This window comes from Salvelinus fontinalis, chromosome 21 (assembly GCF_029448725.1).
Source record: "Salvelinus fontinalis isolate EN_2023a chromosome 21, ASM2944872v1, whole genome shotgun sequence".
Lineage (NCBI taxonomy): Eukaryota > Metazoa > Chordata > Actinopteri > Salmoniformes > Salmonidae > Salvelinus > Salvelinus fontinalis.
In genome coordinates this window covers 35,410,012-35,423,733 of record NC_074685.1, presented here as the reverse complement: position 1 = coordinate 35,423,733, position 13,722 = coordinate 35,410,012, and the positions used below count along the sequence as shown (strand labels likewise).

The 13,722-nt window shown below is 42.5% G+C and overlaps 1 protein-coding gene across 2 annotated transcripts; it reads right to left on the bottom strand.

Moving 5' to 3' along the window:
* Window positions 1-36: 36 nt before the first annotated feature.
* LOC129818778 (protein prune homolog 2-like) lies at window positions 37-11,693 on the bottom strand. 2 transcript variants are annotated; one of them, XM_055875012.1, is made up of 11 exons: window positions 11,519-11,693; window positions 10,260-10,316; window positions 7,872-8,081; window positions 7,095-7,271; window positions 6,664-6,766; window positions 3,802-3,933; window positions 3,503-3,589; window positions 2,322-2,420; window positions 2,118-2,156; window positions 1,586-1,633; window positions 37-1,346 (listed from the first exon to the last, which is right to left on the bottom strand). In XM_055875012.1, exons 2-11 carry the CDS (start codon window positions 10,312-10,314, stop codon window positions 1,250-1,252), a joined length of 1,047 nt encoding a protein of 348 aa, XP_055730987.1. In that variant the 5' UTR covers window positions 10,315-10,316; window positions 11,519-11,693; the 3' UTR covers window positions 37-1,249. The 2 variants fall into 2 exon arrangements, with proteins under 2 accessions (XP_055730987.1, XP_055730988.1); XM_055875013.1 differs by having other exon boundaries at window positions 1,256-1,346; window positions 1,582-1,633; window positions 11,519-11,692.
* Between the last annotated feature and the right edge of the window lie 2,029 nt (window positions 11,694-13,722).

Genomic DNA, 13,722 nt, shown 5'->3' with positions numbered 1-13,722 from the left:
ATAGATGGAACGTGAGGATAAGCACAGGAGCAATGCTCGGAGTAAAGTTGTATTTATTGATATAGTGTCTCATCATATAACACATTTGACACACAATGTAGAAGAGCCCTGGGTCAAAGAGCCATCGAGAATCTATGAGGAAGCATGCGTTGATACACGCACACACACTGACACACACAGTACGCGATATTGTGCTTTACAGAGAACCTCGCTTCTCTCTCTGTCCTCCTCTGAGGTCATATCCTGTTTGGTGCAGAGACAAGAGCCCTAGATGGTGAACGTGTAGGATGTCTGACGGAAACACACTGACAGGACACACACACACACATCACGTTCGACTCTCACAGGACCAGTCATCTGAAAAGACATGCTCTTCACAATGTGCTGATGGCTTGTTTTCACACATTCACTTAGTTACACACAAATATAATTCACTATATTTCCGTGGTTACTCTTGTCATCCACTGTACGTCAGATTGATTCAAAGTGAAAACATCTAGGGGTTTATCTGTCAAACACTCTCATCAAGATCCAAATGATTTTCAGATCTAAAAAAAGATCGATGAGACGCGTCACTTGGTCGTTTCCTAAGGGGACTGGATTTTAGCATGTCATAGATATGTGAGATTGATTTTGACGTACCGTCATTGATGTGATGTTGTCTCAAGGACATAATGACTCGTCTAAATCCAAGATGGACAATATTAGTGCTTCACCGCTTCTCATGCATTATTACCAAAGTACAGCATTAAAACGTTGACGCTAAGAATGGACGTGTGTACTGCACTGTGAGTGACCACATCATAATTATGTTCTTCACAAACTATCATGGTACTGTGGATTTACTGTCAAGTATCCCAGTAGTCTCATCGTGGGGATTATTAATACTGGTCCTGGGCAACCTACATGAGTGCACATTTTTGTTCCAACCCAGCACTAACACACCTGATTATTCAACTCATCATCAAGACCATGGTGTGCTACCAGGTATGTTAGTGCTGGGAAGAAACAAAACAGTGCAACATGTGGGTCCCAAAAACCAGGATTAAGAAACCCCACATGCTAATCTCTGGTCTGTCAGAGGTGTTGGAGATGGATTCTACAGTGGTCTTCATAGGATCTACGTCTGAGGGCTAACAGGGAATGTGGAGTGTCTTCACTGTCGACTCCACGTCGCACAAACACACAGGAATATACCGTACGGTACATCTGTCTTACTGCATCCAGCATACAAAACAGTCATGAGTTTTCAAACCATGTGACATTTCATTTCGAGACGAGCATTCATTTCCACTGTTGTTGAATGCCACTTTGTCCAGGAGTTGTTCGCGTTGGTTTTATCGGCTCTGCAGAGGAAGAGAAGCCAAGGAAACATTAATGTTAGAGGATGCGTCCCACGTGGCACCCTATTCCCCTTTATAGTGCCCTACTTTTGATCAGGTCCTGGTAGTGTACTATATATTGAATAGGATGCCGTATGGGATGCACTGTTAGAATGTTTATATGAAGGACAGACGAGCCAGACAAGGCCATCTCTCTTCAGACTGCACTTAAACAAGTAGCTTTAGTGGTCTTACTTACTCACTCAGGTCTCCCCGGCGTCGGCTCGGCTCCCTGGAGGAAACTGCTCACTCTGCAGAAGAAAGGAAGAGAAAGAATAAACGTCACACGGGAATCTAGGGTGCAGTGGTAAATATGTCATGGGCTACATATTGAATTGATGGTATGTATGTGTCTTTTGTCAGGAAGGCAGAGCCAAATATGGTCAAATGAGTATGTTTCTCATTGGAATTCTACATCGTGTTCTCAGAATTGTCTCATTTACCATCTGTGATATATCACCATTATTAATCATATGGTCGTAATCTACGGTTTGTTGATGTGGATGACAAATGCGTTGCGAGGTACATTTATCACATTTTCATATAATTGCATTATGAAAGTGGTCAGAGCAAACCCGCAGCAGTGGAGTAGGCTCTCATCCAACATAAAAGCATTTCTGATCTCAAACAGGATCATTTGATAAATGGGAGTCTGGCTAAGAGAAAGCAGAAGTCTGGATACATCGTTTCTGTTTCTGCAGCCATATAGTAATGCGGGACAAAATCTATGCTTACGTTGAGCTCACCGCTGCTTCCTTCAGCTCCTCGTCAAGACTGGGGATGAGAGTTGACAACAGAAGATAAATCGAGAGGTAGTTACAGGTCACAGGAGAGGAGGGGAAATGGAATGATATGGAAGAGGAGGAGAGGAAGGGAATGGAAGGCGAGGAGGGGAGAGGAGGATGAAAGGGAGTGGGGGGATGTGTGGACTGGGCTCACCTAATGATGCACTCTGGGATGTGGACGTGTTCCATGGGGATGAGTTCCTGCAGCTCAGCCAGGCTGTTCACATACTTGATCTTATTGCTGAACTTGGTGCTGTGACAAAACAGATATACATCGCTGTGAAAAAGTATTTGCCCCCTTTCTAATTTTCTCTACTTTCACATATTTCTGATACTGAATGTTATCAGATCTTCAACCAAAACCTATTATTCTGATGAAGGGAACCTGAGTAAACAAATAACCCAACAATTACATCCTTCAGTTATTTCATAAACAAAGTTATGCAACACCCAATGCCCTTGTGTGAAATAAGTAATTGCCCCCTTAAACTGACTGGTTGTGCCATCTTTAGCTGCAATGACTCCAACCACATGCTTCCTGTAGCTGTTGATCAGTCTCTCAGGTCGCTGTGGAGGACTTATGGCCCGCTCTTCCAGGCAGAACTGCTTTAACTCAGCGACGCGTGTGGATTTTCAAGCATGAACTGCTCGTTTCACGTCCTGCCACAACATCTCAATTGGGATTAGGTCTGGACTTTGACTAGGCCTTTCCAACAACAACAAAAAAGCGGTTTCGTGTCGACTTAATTGTGTGTTTTGGGTCATTCAGCTTCAGCTCACAGACGGATGGCCTGACATTCTCCTGTAGAATTCTCTGATCTATTAAGGCAAGTCGTCCAGGTCCTGAGACAGCAAAGCATCCCCAACCCATCACACTACCACCACCATGCTTGACCATTGGTATAAGGTTCTTACTGTGGAATGCAGTGTTTGGTTTCCGACAGGCATAATGGGACCCAGGCCATCCGTCGGTTATCTGAAGCTGAAGTCATGCAGCAAGACGATGATTCAAAACACACAATCAGGTCTACATGATTTATTTTTTTAAAGCAACAAATTTGAAGTTTCGGAATGGCCTCGTCAAAGTCCAGACCTAATCCCAATTGAGATGTTGTGGCAGGACTTGAAACGAGCAGTTCATGCTTGAAACCCCACAAATGTTATTGAGTCAAAGCAGTTCTGCATGCAAGAGTGGGCCAAAAATTCTCCACAGAGATGTGAGAGACTGATCAACAATAAATTACGGTCATGTATGCTACATTTCAATCCCTGTGTAATGAAATATGCCCCCGAGATTTCTTTACTTAGAACAGAGTAATTCATGTGTGTGTTTACCTGATGAAGGGCCGAGTTAGGGCTAGTATGGTCCGTATAAACCAGGACGGGTGGACGATGATGAAGGATTTCAAATTCTTCCTGAGCCTGAAACCAAACATTCATCAACATTCTTATGTTGAGTACATTTGTGTGATGTGGCATGCTACGATGTTATTACAGTTGACCACATGGGAAATAAGTACACGTAAATCCTTTCACATATTATCCAGTGGGCCTGACTATCCCCCCCTTACACTTTTTCCATACAAAAAAAAAATCCATCAACTCATCCATAAATCAACCGTATGTTAAATGACCTCCTGTCAATCATCTGGTAACACTTCTTGAGCCAACCCAGTCCAGGCATCCTCCTGTGGGGCGTGGCTCCGTTCAAGTAGATAATCATATAGTCTTCCGCCACCATCAGCTCCAACGTGCTGATCACATACCTGAAGGCAGGATATACAGTAGGGGAGGCACACGTCAATCATGAACCTAGTGTATGATTTAAAACGTGTACAGGTAAAAGGTAAAGCGAAGAGCATAATGGTGAATGATTGCGCTACATGGGTTAGATTAGACCCTTATTGCCATTTAACCCTGTGAGACCCAGGCATAGATCCAAATGAGGAACAACATATTACCCTTCAGAAATGTAATAGGCCTCTGATTATGAAAATAATATATTATTTATTTATTTGACATTTTCTGGAGACATTGCGCTTCAATGTTAAGGAAAATGTGTGTTGGATGAAAAGCATTTACACTGTCTAATGGCATAAAAAAAATAAAAAAAGATCAACTCGACCGATTCAAATGTTTCTATTTTGTTGTCAATAACATATTTTTTGAAAGGATCAACTATGTATGGGGAACATCTTTCTGGCTTCATTTCGAGAGGTAACCTCCTATCTTACTACTTTACCATAAAATAGATGGTCATCAATGGCAGTATTCTGATCTCATAAAACACACATATATTAAAAAAAATATAATATTTATGTTATTTTAATGTTTAGAGGGGAGATCAAAGTTAGTCTTGAAGCATTTGGTTGTCCATATTTGCAGAATTTAGAAGGAAAACAATCTCTAACTTGTCTATCAATATATGAATGTGGCCCAATGTCTGTTTGGCAACCCTTTAAGCCCAATGTTGTGTTTCTGCAATACTTACAAAACCACCTCTAGCTCATAATCTTTGTTTCTCAATTTCTTTTTTCTATATAAATCACTAGATCTTAGAGAAATCAAGGGGGAAAAGTTATGTACTTGCATGGATGGCTTACACCATATGCTTTTGTAGGGGACCAGTGTGGTCTCAGACGAGTGGAAAGTTTTCTAATGTTTCAGAAGCTACTGATCAAATCTAATGTTATTTGTCACATGCAACGGGTGTAGACTTAATCGTGAAATGCTTACTTACAAGCCCTTCCCAACGATGCAGAGTTAATAATAAAAATCGGACCCTTTTTTGTTTCCGCCTAAAATTACATATCCAAATCTAACTGCCCGTAGCTCAGGCCCTGAAGCAAGGATATGCATATTCTTAATACCATTTGAAAGGAAACACTTTGAAGTTTGTGGAAATGTGAAATGAATGTAGGAGAATATAACACATTAGATCTGGTAAAAGAAAATACAAAGAAATCAAACTTTGCAGTGTATGTGCCAAGTTTCAGACTGATCCACTGAACCATTGCATTTCTGTTCAAAATTTTGTATCTAGACTGCCCAAATGTGCCTAATTGGTTTATTAATAACTTTTCAAGTTCATAACTGTGCACTCTCCTCAAACAATAGTATGGTATTATTTCACTGTAATAGCTACTATAAACTGGACAGTGCAGTTAGATTAACAAGAATTTAAGCTTTCTGCCAATATCAGATATGTCTATGTCCTGGGGGATTTTATTGTTTCTTACAACCTCATGCTAATCGCATTAGCTTACGTTAGCTCAACCGTCCTGTGGGGGACCCATCGATCCTGAAGAAGTTTTTAAAAAGTTATAATAAAAAGATAGTGCCATGAGGAATAACATGCACAAGAATGGAGCTATATACAGGGAGTACAATTACCAGATCAATATGTAGAGGAATGAGGTATTTGTGGTAGATATGTACATACAGGCAAGGTAAAGTGACTAGGCATTAGGATAGATAATAATAAGAGTAAAATAAATAACAGAGTATCAGCAGCAGCATGTGTGCTTGTGTGCGTATGCATATATAGTGCATGTGAATGTGTGTGGGCTTTGTGCGAGAGTGTGAGTGTGTATTTAAGAATTAAAGCATGGGGGGTGTGGTATATGGCCAATATACCACGGCTAAGGGCTGTTCTTATGCACGAAGCAACACAGAGTGCTAGGACACAGTCCTTAGCTGTGATATATTGACCATATATCACAAACCCTCAAGGTTCCTTATTGCTATTATAAATTAGTAACCAACATAATTAAAAACAGTAAAAATAAATATTTTGTCATACCCATGCTATACGGTCTGATATACCATGGCTGTCAGCCAATCAGCATTCAGGGCTCGAACCACCCAGTTTATAAGTAGTGTTTATACAGTCTTTGTGAGTGTGCATAGAGTTAGTGCAGATAGTCTGGGTAACCATTAATGAACTAATTAGCAGTCTTATGGCCAGGTGAAGCTGGTTGAGAGAATGCCAAGTGTGCAAAGCTGTCATCAAGGCAAAGGGTGGCAACTTTGAAGAAGCTCAAATATAAAATATATTTAGATTTGTTTAACACTTTTTTGGTTACTTCATGTTTCCATATGTGTCATTTCATAGTTTTGATGTCTTCACTATTATTATATACAATGTAGAAAATAGTAAAAATAAAGAAAAACCCTTGAATGAGTAGGTGTGTCCAAACGTTTGACTGGTACTGTGCATCTGGGTCTAAGAAGATGCACTATGTAGTGTCTGACATGATTTTTTTAGTTTAGGAACGGTACAGAATGCAATTTAGGAAAAGTTGTATTTATACAACGATGGGTCTCACATGGTTAAGGGATTGGGGGGGATAGAGGCAGACTTAAGAGCTATACATGCAATATGTCCTTTAAGAACTTTTCAATGAAAGGTGTATTTGTAAGGTGTAGGGTTCAGACCAGGAAATCAATTCAAGTCAGGAGCTCTGAGGATGAGGAGGATTCCAGGAGTAACTCACAGGAAGAGATGCTCCATGACTTCATGGTAGTCCTCACTGTCGCTGTCAGGGAGGAAACACGCCGCAAACACTATGATGGCGTTCACTCCATTTCCGTAGTACCCTGATGAAGGAAGCCCAAAACTTGTAAAGAAACATTCACATATGACCCACACCACAACAGTTTATAAGAGCGCCCTGTCGAGAGGCTTGGTGCTGGGGTGCAGTGTTTGACTGTTTCCTTTCTCCGTTTGTTTTTCTCTGTCATCTGCCATCAGTATATCACTGTGTGTCTGATTAGCCCGTTTTAATGTATTATCCTGCAATTAAGCCCTATTACGTTCTATGAGATTAAAATATATGTTGTATGGAAGACGCCATCAAGAGAAAGGAGGTGTATGAAATAAAAGAAAGGTATAAAACGCAGAACAACGACCAGAACTGTCCTGTACCTCCATGGGAGATGACTCTCTGGTAGGGCTCAATGATCTTCATGTTAATGCGGTGCTCCTGCTCTCCGATGACCACTGCCCTCCACAGCTTCCCATCCTGACGCTCCTCCTCCGTGCTACATGTGGGAATCGGCTCGCACGGCTCCTTCCCCGCTGTGCGATTGGCTGTTGGGGGTTCTGGTTTGGGGCAAAAGGCGGAAACACAGCTATTACAAAAACCAGATGCACCATAAATCGATGTCTAATCTACACAACAAAAATATGATGACAGAGAAATTAGGTATAAGGGATAACATTTCCATTGAGGTTCCAGCTTCCAAGTGGCGTAATATCTTATTTTGTGTATTAGTCTGTGTTTGAAATAGCCCTAAATAAGTGCACTAAAGAGGTCAATTTGGGACGTACTCCTAGACCAGGGGTACTCAAGTACTATTTGAGAACGTCCGGTGACACAAATGTCCTATGTGGCAAAGGTCTGGATGGATTTGGTCATTTATCAACGTAGTTGATAAACCTCCACCTCGCAACCAATGCGACCCCAAATTGTTCACACCCCTCTTGTTGGCGGAGAGAAAATGATACAATTTTAAAGCTAATTTCCCGTAATTCTACACATTTTGCATGTATTATGTGTGTTAATATGATACCAAGGTCGAAGCCCAACCGAGTAAAAAATGAAGTGGGTGGTCGGGACCCGCGGTCCGTATTGACCCCATTCTGGGTTAAGATCCGGAGCGCGGTCCGCCAGTTGAGTATGGAGGTCCTAGACTGACTCACCCTCCCAGTCCAGCTCATTGTCGGTGTAGTCCAGATAATCTGCGTCGTCGGGCGTGTCCAGGTCGTCCACGTTAATGTCAAGGTCGTCGGGCGTCTCTAGGGCGTCGTCCTCGCTCTGGTCCAATGAGAGGCTGATACATGGGGCGGAGAGCTTCTTCCTCTGGGACGGGCCACCTGGAGCACCCTGCAGGGGCAGCGAATTGGGAGGGGCTAGAGGGAGGGAAGGGGAGGAGTCAGTGGAAATGTTAGAAGGCTCTCTCTATACCAGGGGTGTCAAACTCATTCCACGGAGGCCCTAGTGTCTGCAGGATTTTGTTTTTTCCTTTCAATAAAGCCCTAGACAACCAGGTGTGGGGAGTTCCTAACTAATTAGTGATGTTAATTCATCAATCAAGTACAAGGGAGGAGCGAAAACCCGCAGACACTCGGCCCTCCGTGGAATGAGTTTGACACCTGTGCTCTATACAGTGGGGAGAAGAAGTATTTGATACACTGCCGATTTTGCAGGTTTTCCTACTTACAAAGCATGTACAGGTCTGTAAAAATCCAGAAAATCACATTGTATGATTTTTAAATAATTAATTAGCATTTTATTGCATGACATAAGTATTTGATACATCAGAAAAGCAGAACTTAATATTTGGTACAGAAACCTTTGTTTGCGATTACAGAGATCATACGTTTCCTGTAGTTCTTGACCAGGTTTGCACACACTGCAGCAGGGATTTTGGCCCACTCCTCCATACAGACCTTCTCCAGATCCTTCAGGTTTTGGGGCTGTCGCTGGGCAATACGGACTTTCAGCTCCTTCCAAAGATGTTCTATTGGGTTCAGGTCTGGAGACTGGCTAGGCCACTCCAGGACCTTGAGATGCTTCTTACGGAGCCACTCCTTAGTTGCCCTGGCTGTGTGTTTCGGGTCGTTGTCATGCTGGAAGACCCAGCCACGACCCATCTTCAATGCTCTTACTGAGGGAAGGAGGTTGTTGGCCAAGATCTCGCAATACATGGCCCCATCCATCCTCCCCTCAATACGGTGCAGTCGTCCTGTCCCCTTTGCAGAACAGCATTCCCAAAGAATGATGTTTACACCTCCATGCTTCACGGTTGGGATGGTGTTCTTGGGGTTGTACTCATCCTTCTTCTTCCTCCAAACACGGCGAGTGGAGTTTAGACCAAAAAGCTCTATTTTTGTCTCATCAGACCACATGACCTTCTCCCATTCCTCCTCTGGATCATCCAGATGGTCATTGGCAAACTTCAGATGGGCCTGGACATGCTCTGGCTTGAGCAGGGGGACCTTGCGTGCGCTGCAGGACTTTAATCCATGACGGCGTAGTGTGTTACTAATGGTTCTCTTTGAGACTGTGGTCCCAGCTCTCTTCAGGTCATTGACCAGGTCCTGCCGTGTAGTTCTGGGCTGATCCCTCACCTTCTTCATGATCATTGATGCCCCACGAGGTGAGATCTTGCATGGAGCCCCAGACCGAGGGTGATTGACGGTCATCTTGAACTTCTTCCATTTTCTAATAATTGCGCCAACAGTTGTTGCCTTCTCACCAAGCTGCTTGCCTATTGTCCTGTAGCCCATCCCAGCCTTATGCAGGTCTACAATTTTAACCCTGATGTCCTTACACAGCTCTCTGGTCTTGGCCATTGTGGAGAGGTTGGAGTCTGTTTGATTGAGTGTGTGGACAGGTGTCTTTTATACAGGTAACGAGTTCAAACAGGTGCATTTAATACAGGTAATGAGTGGAGAACAGGAGGGCTTCTTAAAGAAAAACTAACAGGTCTGTGAGAGCCGGAATTCTTACTGGTTGGTAGGTGATCAAATACTTATGTCATGCAATAAAATACAAATTAATAACTTAAAAATCATACAATGGGATTTTCTAGATTCCGTCTCTCACAGTTGAAGTGTACCTATGATAACATTTACAGACCTCTACATGCTTTGTAAGTAGGAAAACTTTCAAAATTGGCAGTGTATCAAATACTTCTTCTCCCCACTGTATATATATATATATGGAGCCTTCTAACATTTGCTGACTCTCCATACTCAATATATATATATAATCTTTTTCTCTCTCTGTCTCTTATGGAGTGTAGGGTTATGGCATTTTGGCTAGTTGTCCTCTTAAAAGCCACCAACCTGTGCTAAAGATGAAAAACATTTGGACCTTCACATGCTATAGCTGTAAGTAGCTCATGTGTACGTATTATGAATGAGTTAATGCCTGTGTGAGTAACTAACCTCATCATGGTGCTGCATGTGAATGTGAGAGTGTGTCTAATTAACTGACAGCTTAGTTCTGCAGGCAGCCGCGGAGTAATGATGGCATAACAACCCGTCTTCCCAGACGGAGTTCCCGGTGTTATTGAGGCTCACCTGGTCTGCCCTCGGCCCCCTCGGAGGTCGTCTTACTGTGACACGCCGGGTCCATCCCTTCATCACCCAGGGGGACATTAAGACAACACATAGCAGACCAGTGACACACTGAATACAGACCAAATAAACACAGGAGAGGTGTGTGTGTGTGTGTGTGTGTGTGTGTGTGTGTGTGTGTGTGTGTGTGTGTGTGTGTGTGTGTGTGTGTGTGTGTGTGTGTGTGTGTGTGTGTGTGTGTGTGTGTGTGTGTGTGTGTGTGTGTGTGTGTGTCTGTGTGTCTGTGTGTGTGTGTGTTTGCGCGCATGCGGTTCGCACCACAAGGAAAGAATAGAATTTTAACTTTGACAGGTTACACAGACACATTCCCCCTACTGTGGTCCGTCAACCTCTACATTGCTGTGGAGAATCATCATACACAACAGTCCCTAATCTAGGACTCAATACAGCGTACCAGTGAGAGCCTGACTGTGTTTTGTATTAGTCTGTTCATACACACACACACACACAAACAAATGAGTGAACTCAGTTGGCAGTATTGTACAGTACACAGTCACACACAAGCCATTTCCTACAGGCACACTGTCAGGACTGTGTCTCTATCATTGCTGCCGGGATGATTTCAATGACCACAGCAGAGGGAGGGCAGTGGGAGGAGTGTTGAGGATAAAGGTCATCAGATCTCTCCGCTGTGAATAATCCATCTATTCTAGCAGGAGGTGGAGAGATGGATGGGGAGGGAAGAGGGTAAGGCTGTTACAGCATCAGCAGCCCCTTCTCTCTCGCTCTCTCCTCCTCCGTCTCTCATCTGCTGACTCAAATGTCCACACGCTTACTCGAGCACAGATTGGGCACAGATGTAAGTAAACCAACCGGCACGTGCACTCACGCACATTAAAATGATCCTGGTTTCTTTTTCAGATGGGAGAAGACAAATCTGATTGCATTAGCAAATACCACAAAAAGAAAAACGCTGATCAGAATAGCTGATTTTTGAACAGCGATGATGAATTACATAAGCTACTGCTGATGCTGAATCACACACACAGACACGCACGCGTGCATACGATAGGTATAACAAGATCAGCATCAGCTGCTTTGCTCCAGGGAGGATGCTGAGCCACCTCATAGTGCAGTACAGGACCACAGTGCTGATGACAGCAGCCCCTCCCTCACCCTTATCTCTTCCTGTCTCTAGAAAATAAATATGTCGCTCTTCTCCTTTTTCTTTCTTTTTCATCACATTAAATCCATCTACTCACCACTACTGGGGCACAGGAATCTCTGTCCTTCTCTGTCTTAGAGCATGGATGTATTTCAGCTGTATCTCACACTTTTTCTCTCTTCCTCCCAGGCTCTTGGTAGAGATGCTCAGCTTACAAAAAGCTAACAGCTTCCACCATTTTGTGGTCACATGACCCAGGCTAGCTCCAAATAAGGCCAATCACCTGCTTCTACAGCTCTGTGCAGCAGCTGGCTCTGGCAGTGCAGCTGTGAGTGTGAGTGTTATTATTCGAGGCCAACTGAGAGGAGATGTGTAAAATCTGGACAGCTGAAAGAGGTTTTATTATCCCTCAGGGCTAAATGAGAAACAATGAGTTGAAAGGAAGCTAATGAATACAGTAGAATTACAATGAATTCCTTGCCAGTACTATTTACAAGACATTCAATGTCATCCTAATGCATTCAGTGCATTAGGAAAGTATCCAGACCCCTGCAATTTTACATCCTTATTCTAAAATTGATTAAATAGTTTTTTTCCCCTTTATCGATCGACACACAATACTCCATAATGAAAAAGCAAAAATAGTTTTTTTTAAATGTTAGCAAATGTATTAAAAATAAAAAACTGGAATTTTACATTTACATACGCTACCGTTCATAAGTTTGGGGTTACTTAGAAATGTCCTTGTTTTTGAAAGAAAAGCATGTTTTTTGTCTATTAAAATAACATCAAATTGATCAGAAATACAGTGTAGACATTGTTCATGTTGTAAATAACTATTGTAGCTGGAAATGACTCCATAGGAATATCTCCATAGGTGTACAGAGGCCCATTATCAGCAACCATCACTCCTGTGTTCCAATGGCACGTTGTGTTAACAAATCCAACAAATCCAAGTTTATCATTTTAAAAGGCTAATTGATCATTAGGAAACCCTTTTGCAATTACAGTGGGGCAAAAAAAGTATTTCGTCAGTCACCAATTGTGCAAGTTCTCCCACTTAAAAAGATGAGAGAGGCCTGTAATTTTCATCATAGGTACAGTTCAACTATGACAGACAAAATTAGAAAAAAAATCAAAAAAATCACATTGTAGGATTTTTAATGAATTTATTTGCAAATTATGGTGGAAAATAAGTATTTGGTCACATACAAACAAGCAAGATTTCTGGCTCTCACAGACCTGTAACTTCTTCTTTAAGAGGCTCCTCTGTCCTCCACTCGTTACCTGTATTAATGGCACCTGTTTGAACTTGTTATCAGTATAAAAGACACCTGTCCACAACCTCAAACAGTCACACTCCAAACTCCACTATGGCCAAGACCAAAGAGCTGTTCAAAGGACACCAGAAACAAAATTCTAGACCTGCACCAGGCTGGGAAGACTGAATCTGCAATATGTAAGCAGCTTGGTTTGAAGAAATCAACTGTGGGGGCAATTATTAGGAAATGGAAGACATACAAGACCACTGATAATCTCCCTCGATCTGGGGCTCCACGCAAGATCTCACCCCGTGGGGTCAAAATGATCACAAGAATGCTGAGCAAAAATCCCAGAACCACACGGGGGGACCTAGTGAATGACCTGCAGAGAGCTGGGACCAAAGTAACAAAGCCTACCATCAGCAAAGGCATTGAAGATGAAACGTGGCTGGGTCTTTCAGCATGACAATGATCCCAAACACACCGCCCGGGCAACGAAGGAGTGGCTTCGTAAGAAGCATTTCAAGGTTCTGGAGTGGCCTAGCCAGTCTCCAGATCTCAACCCCATAGAAAATCTTTGGAGGGAGTTGAAAGTCCGTGTTGCCCAGCAACAGCCCCAAAACATCACTGCTCTAGAGGAGATCTGCATGGAGGAATGGGCCAAAATACCAGCAACAGTGTGTGAAAACCTTGTGAAGACTTACAGAAAACGTTTGACCTCTGCCATTGCCAACAAAGAGTATATAACAAAGTATTGAGATAAACTTTTGTTATTGACCAAATACTTATTTTCCACCATAATTTGCAAATAAATTAATAAAAAATCCTACTATGTGATTTTCTGGATTTTTTTTTCTCGTTTTGTCTGTCATAGTTGAAGTGTACCTATGATGAAAATTACAGGCCTCTCTCATCTTTTTAAGTGGGAGAACTTGGACAATTGGTGGCTGACTAAATACTTTTTTGCCCCACTGTATGTTAGCACAGCTGAAAACTGTTGCCCTGATTAAAGAAGCAATAAAACTGGCCTTATTTAGAC

Bases quoted from the DNA above. Each gene is read 5' to 3' on its own strand.
- LOC129818778 (XM_055875012.1), bottom strand. From the start codon at position 10,314: ATGGACCCGGCGTGTCACAGTAAGACGACCTCCGAGGGGGCCGAGGGC. The intron at 8,082-10,259 runs GTGAGCCTCAAT...CCCTCCCTCTAG, and splicing joins GGGGGCCGAGGGCAGACCAG to CCCCTCCCAATTCGCTGCCC. The intron at 2,157-2,321 runs GTGAGCCCAGTC...TCTCATCCCCAG, and splicing joins ATCCCAGAGTGCATCATTAG to TCTTGACGAGGAGCTGAAGG.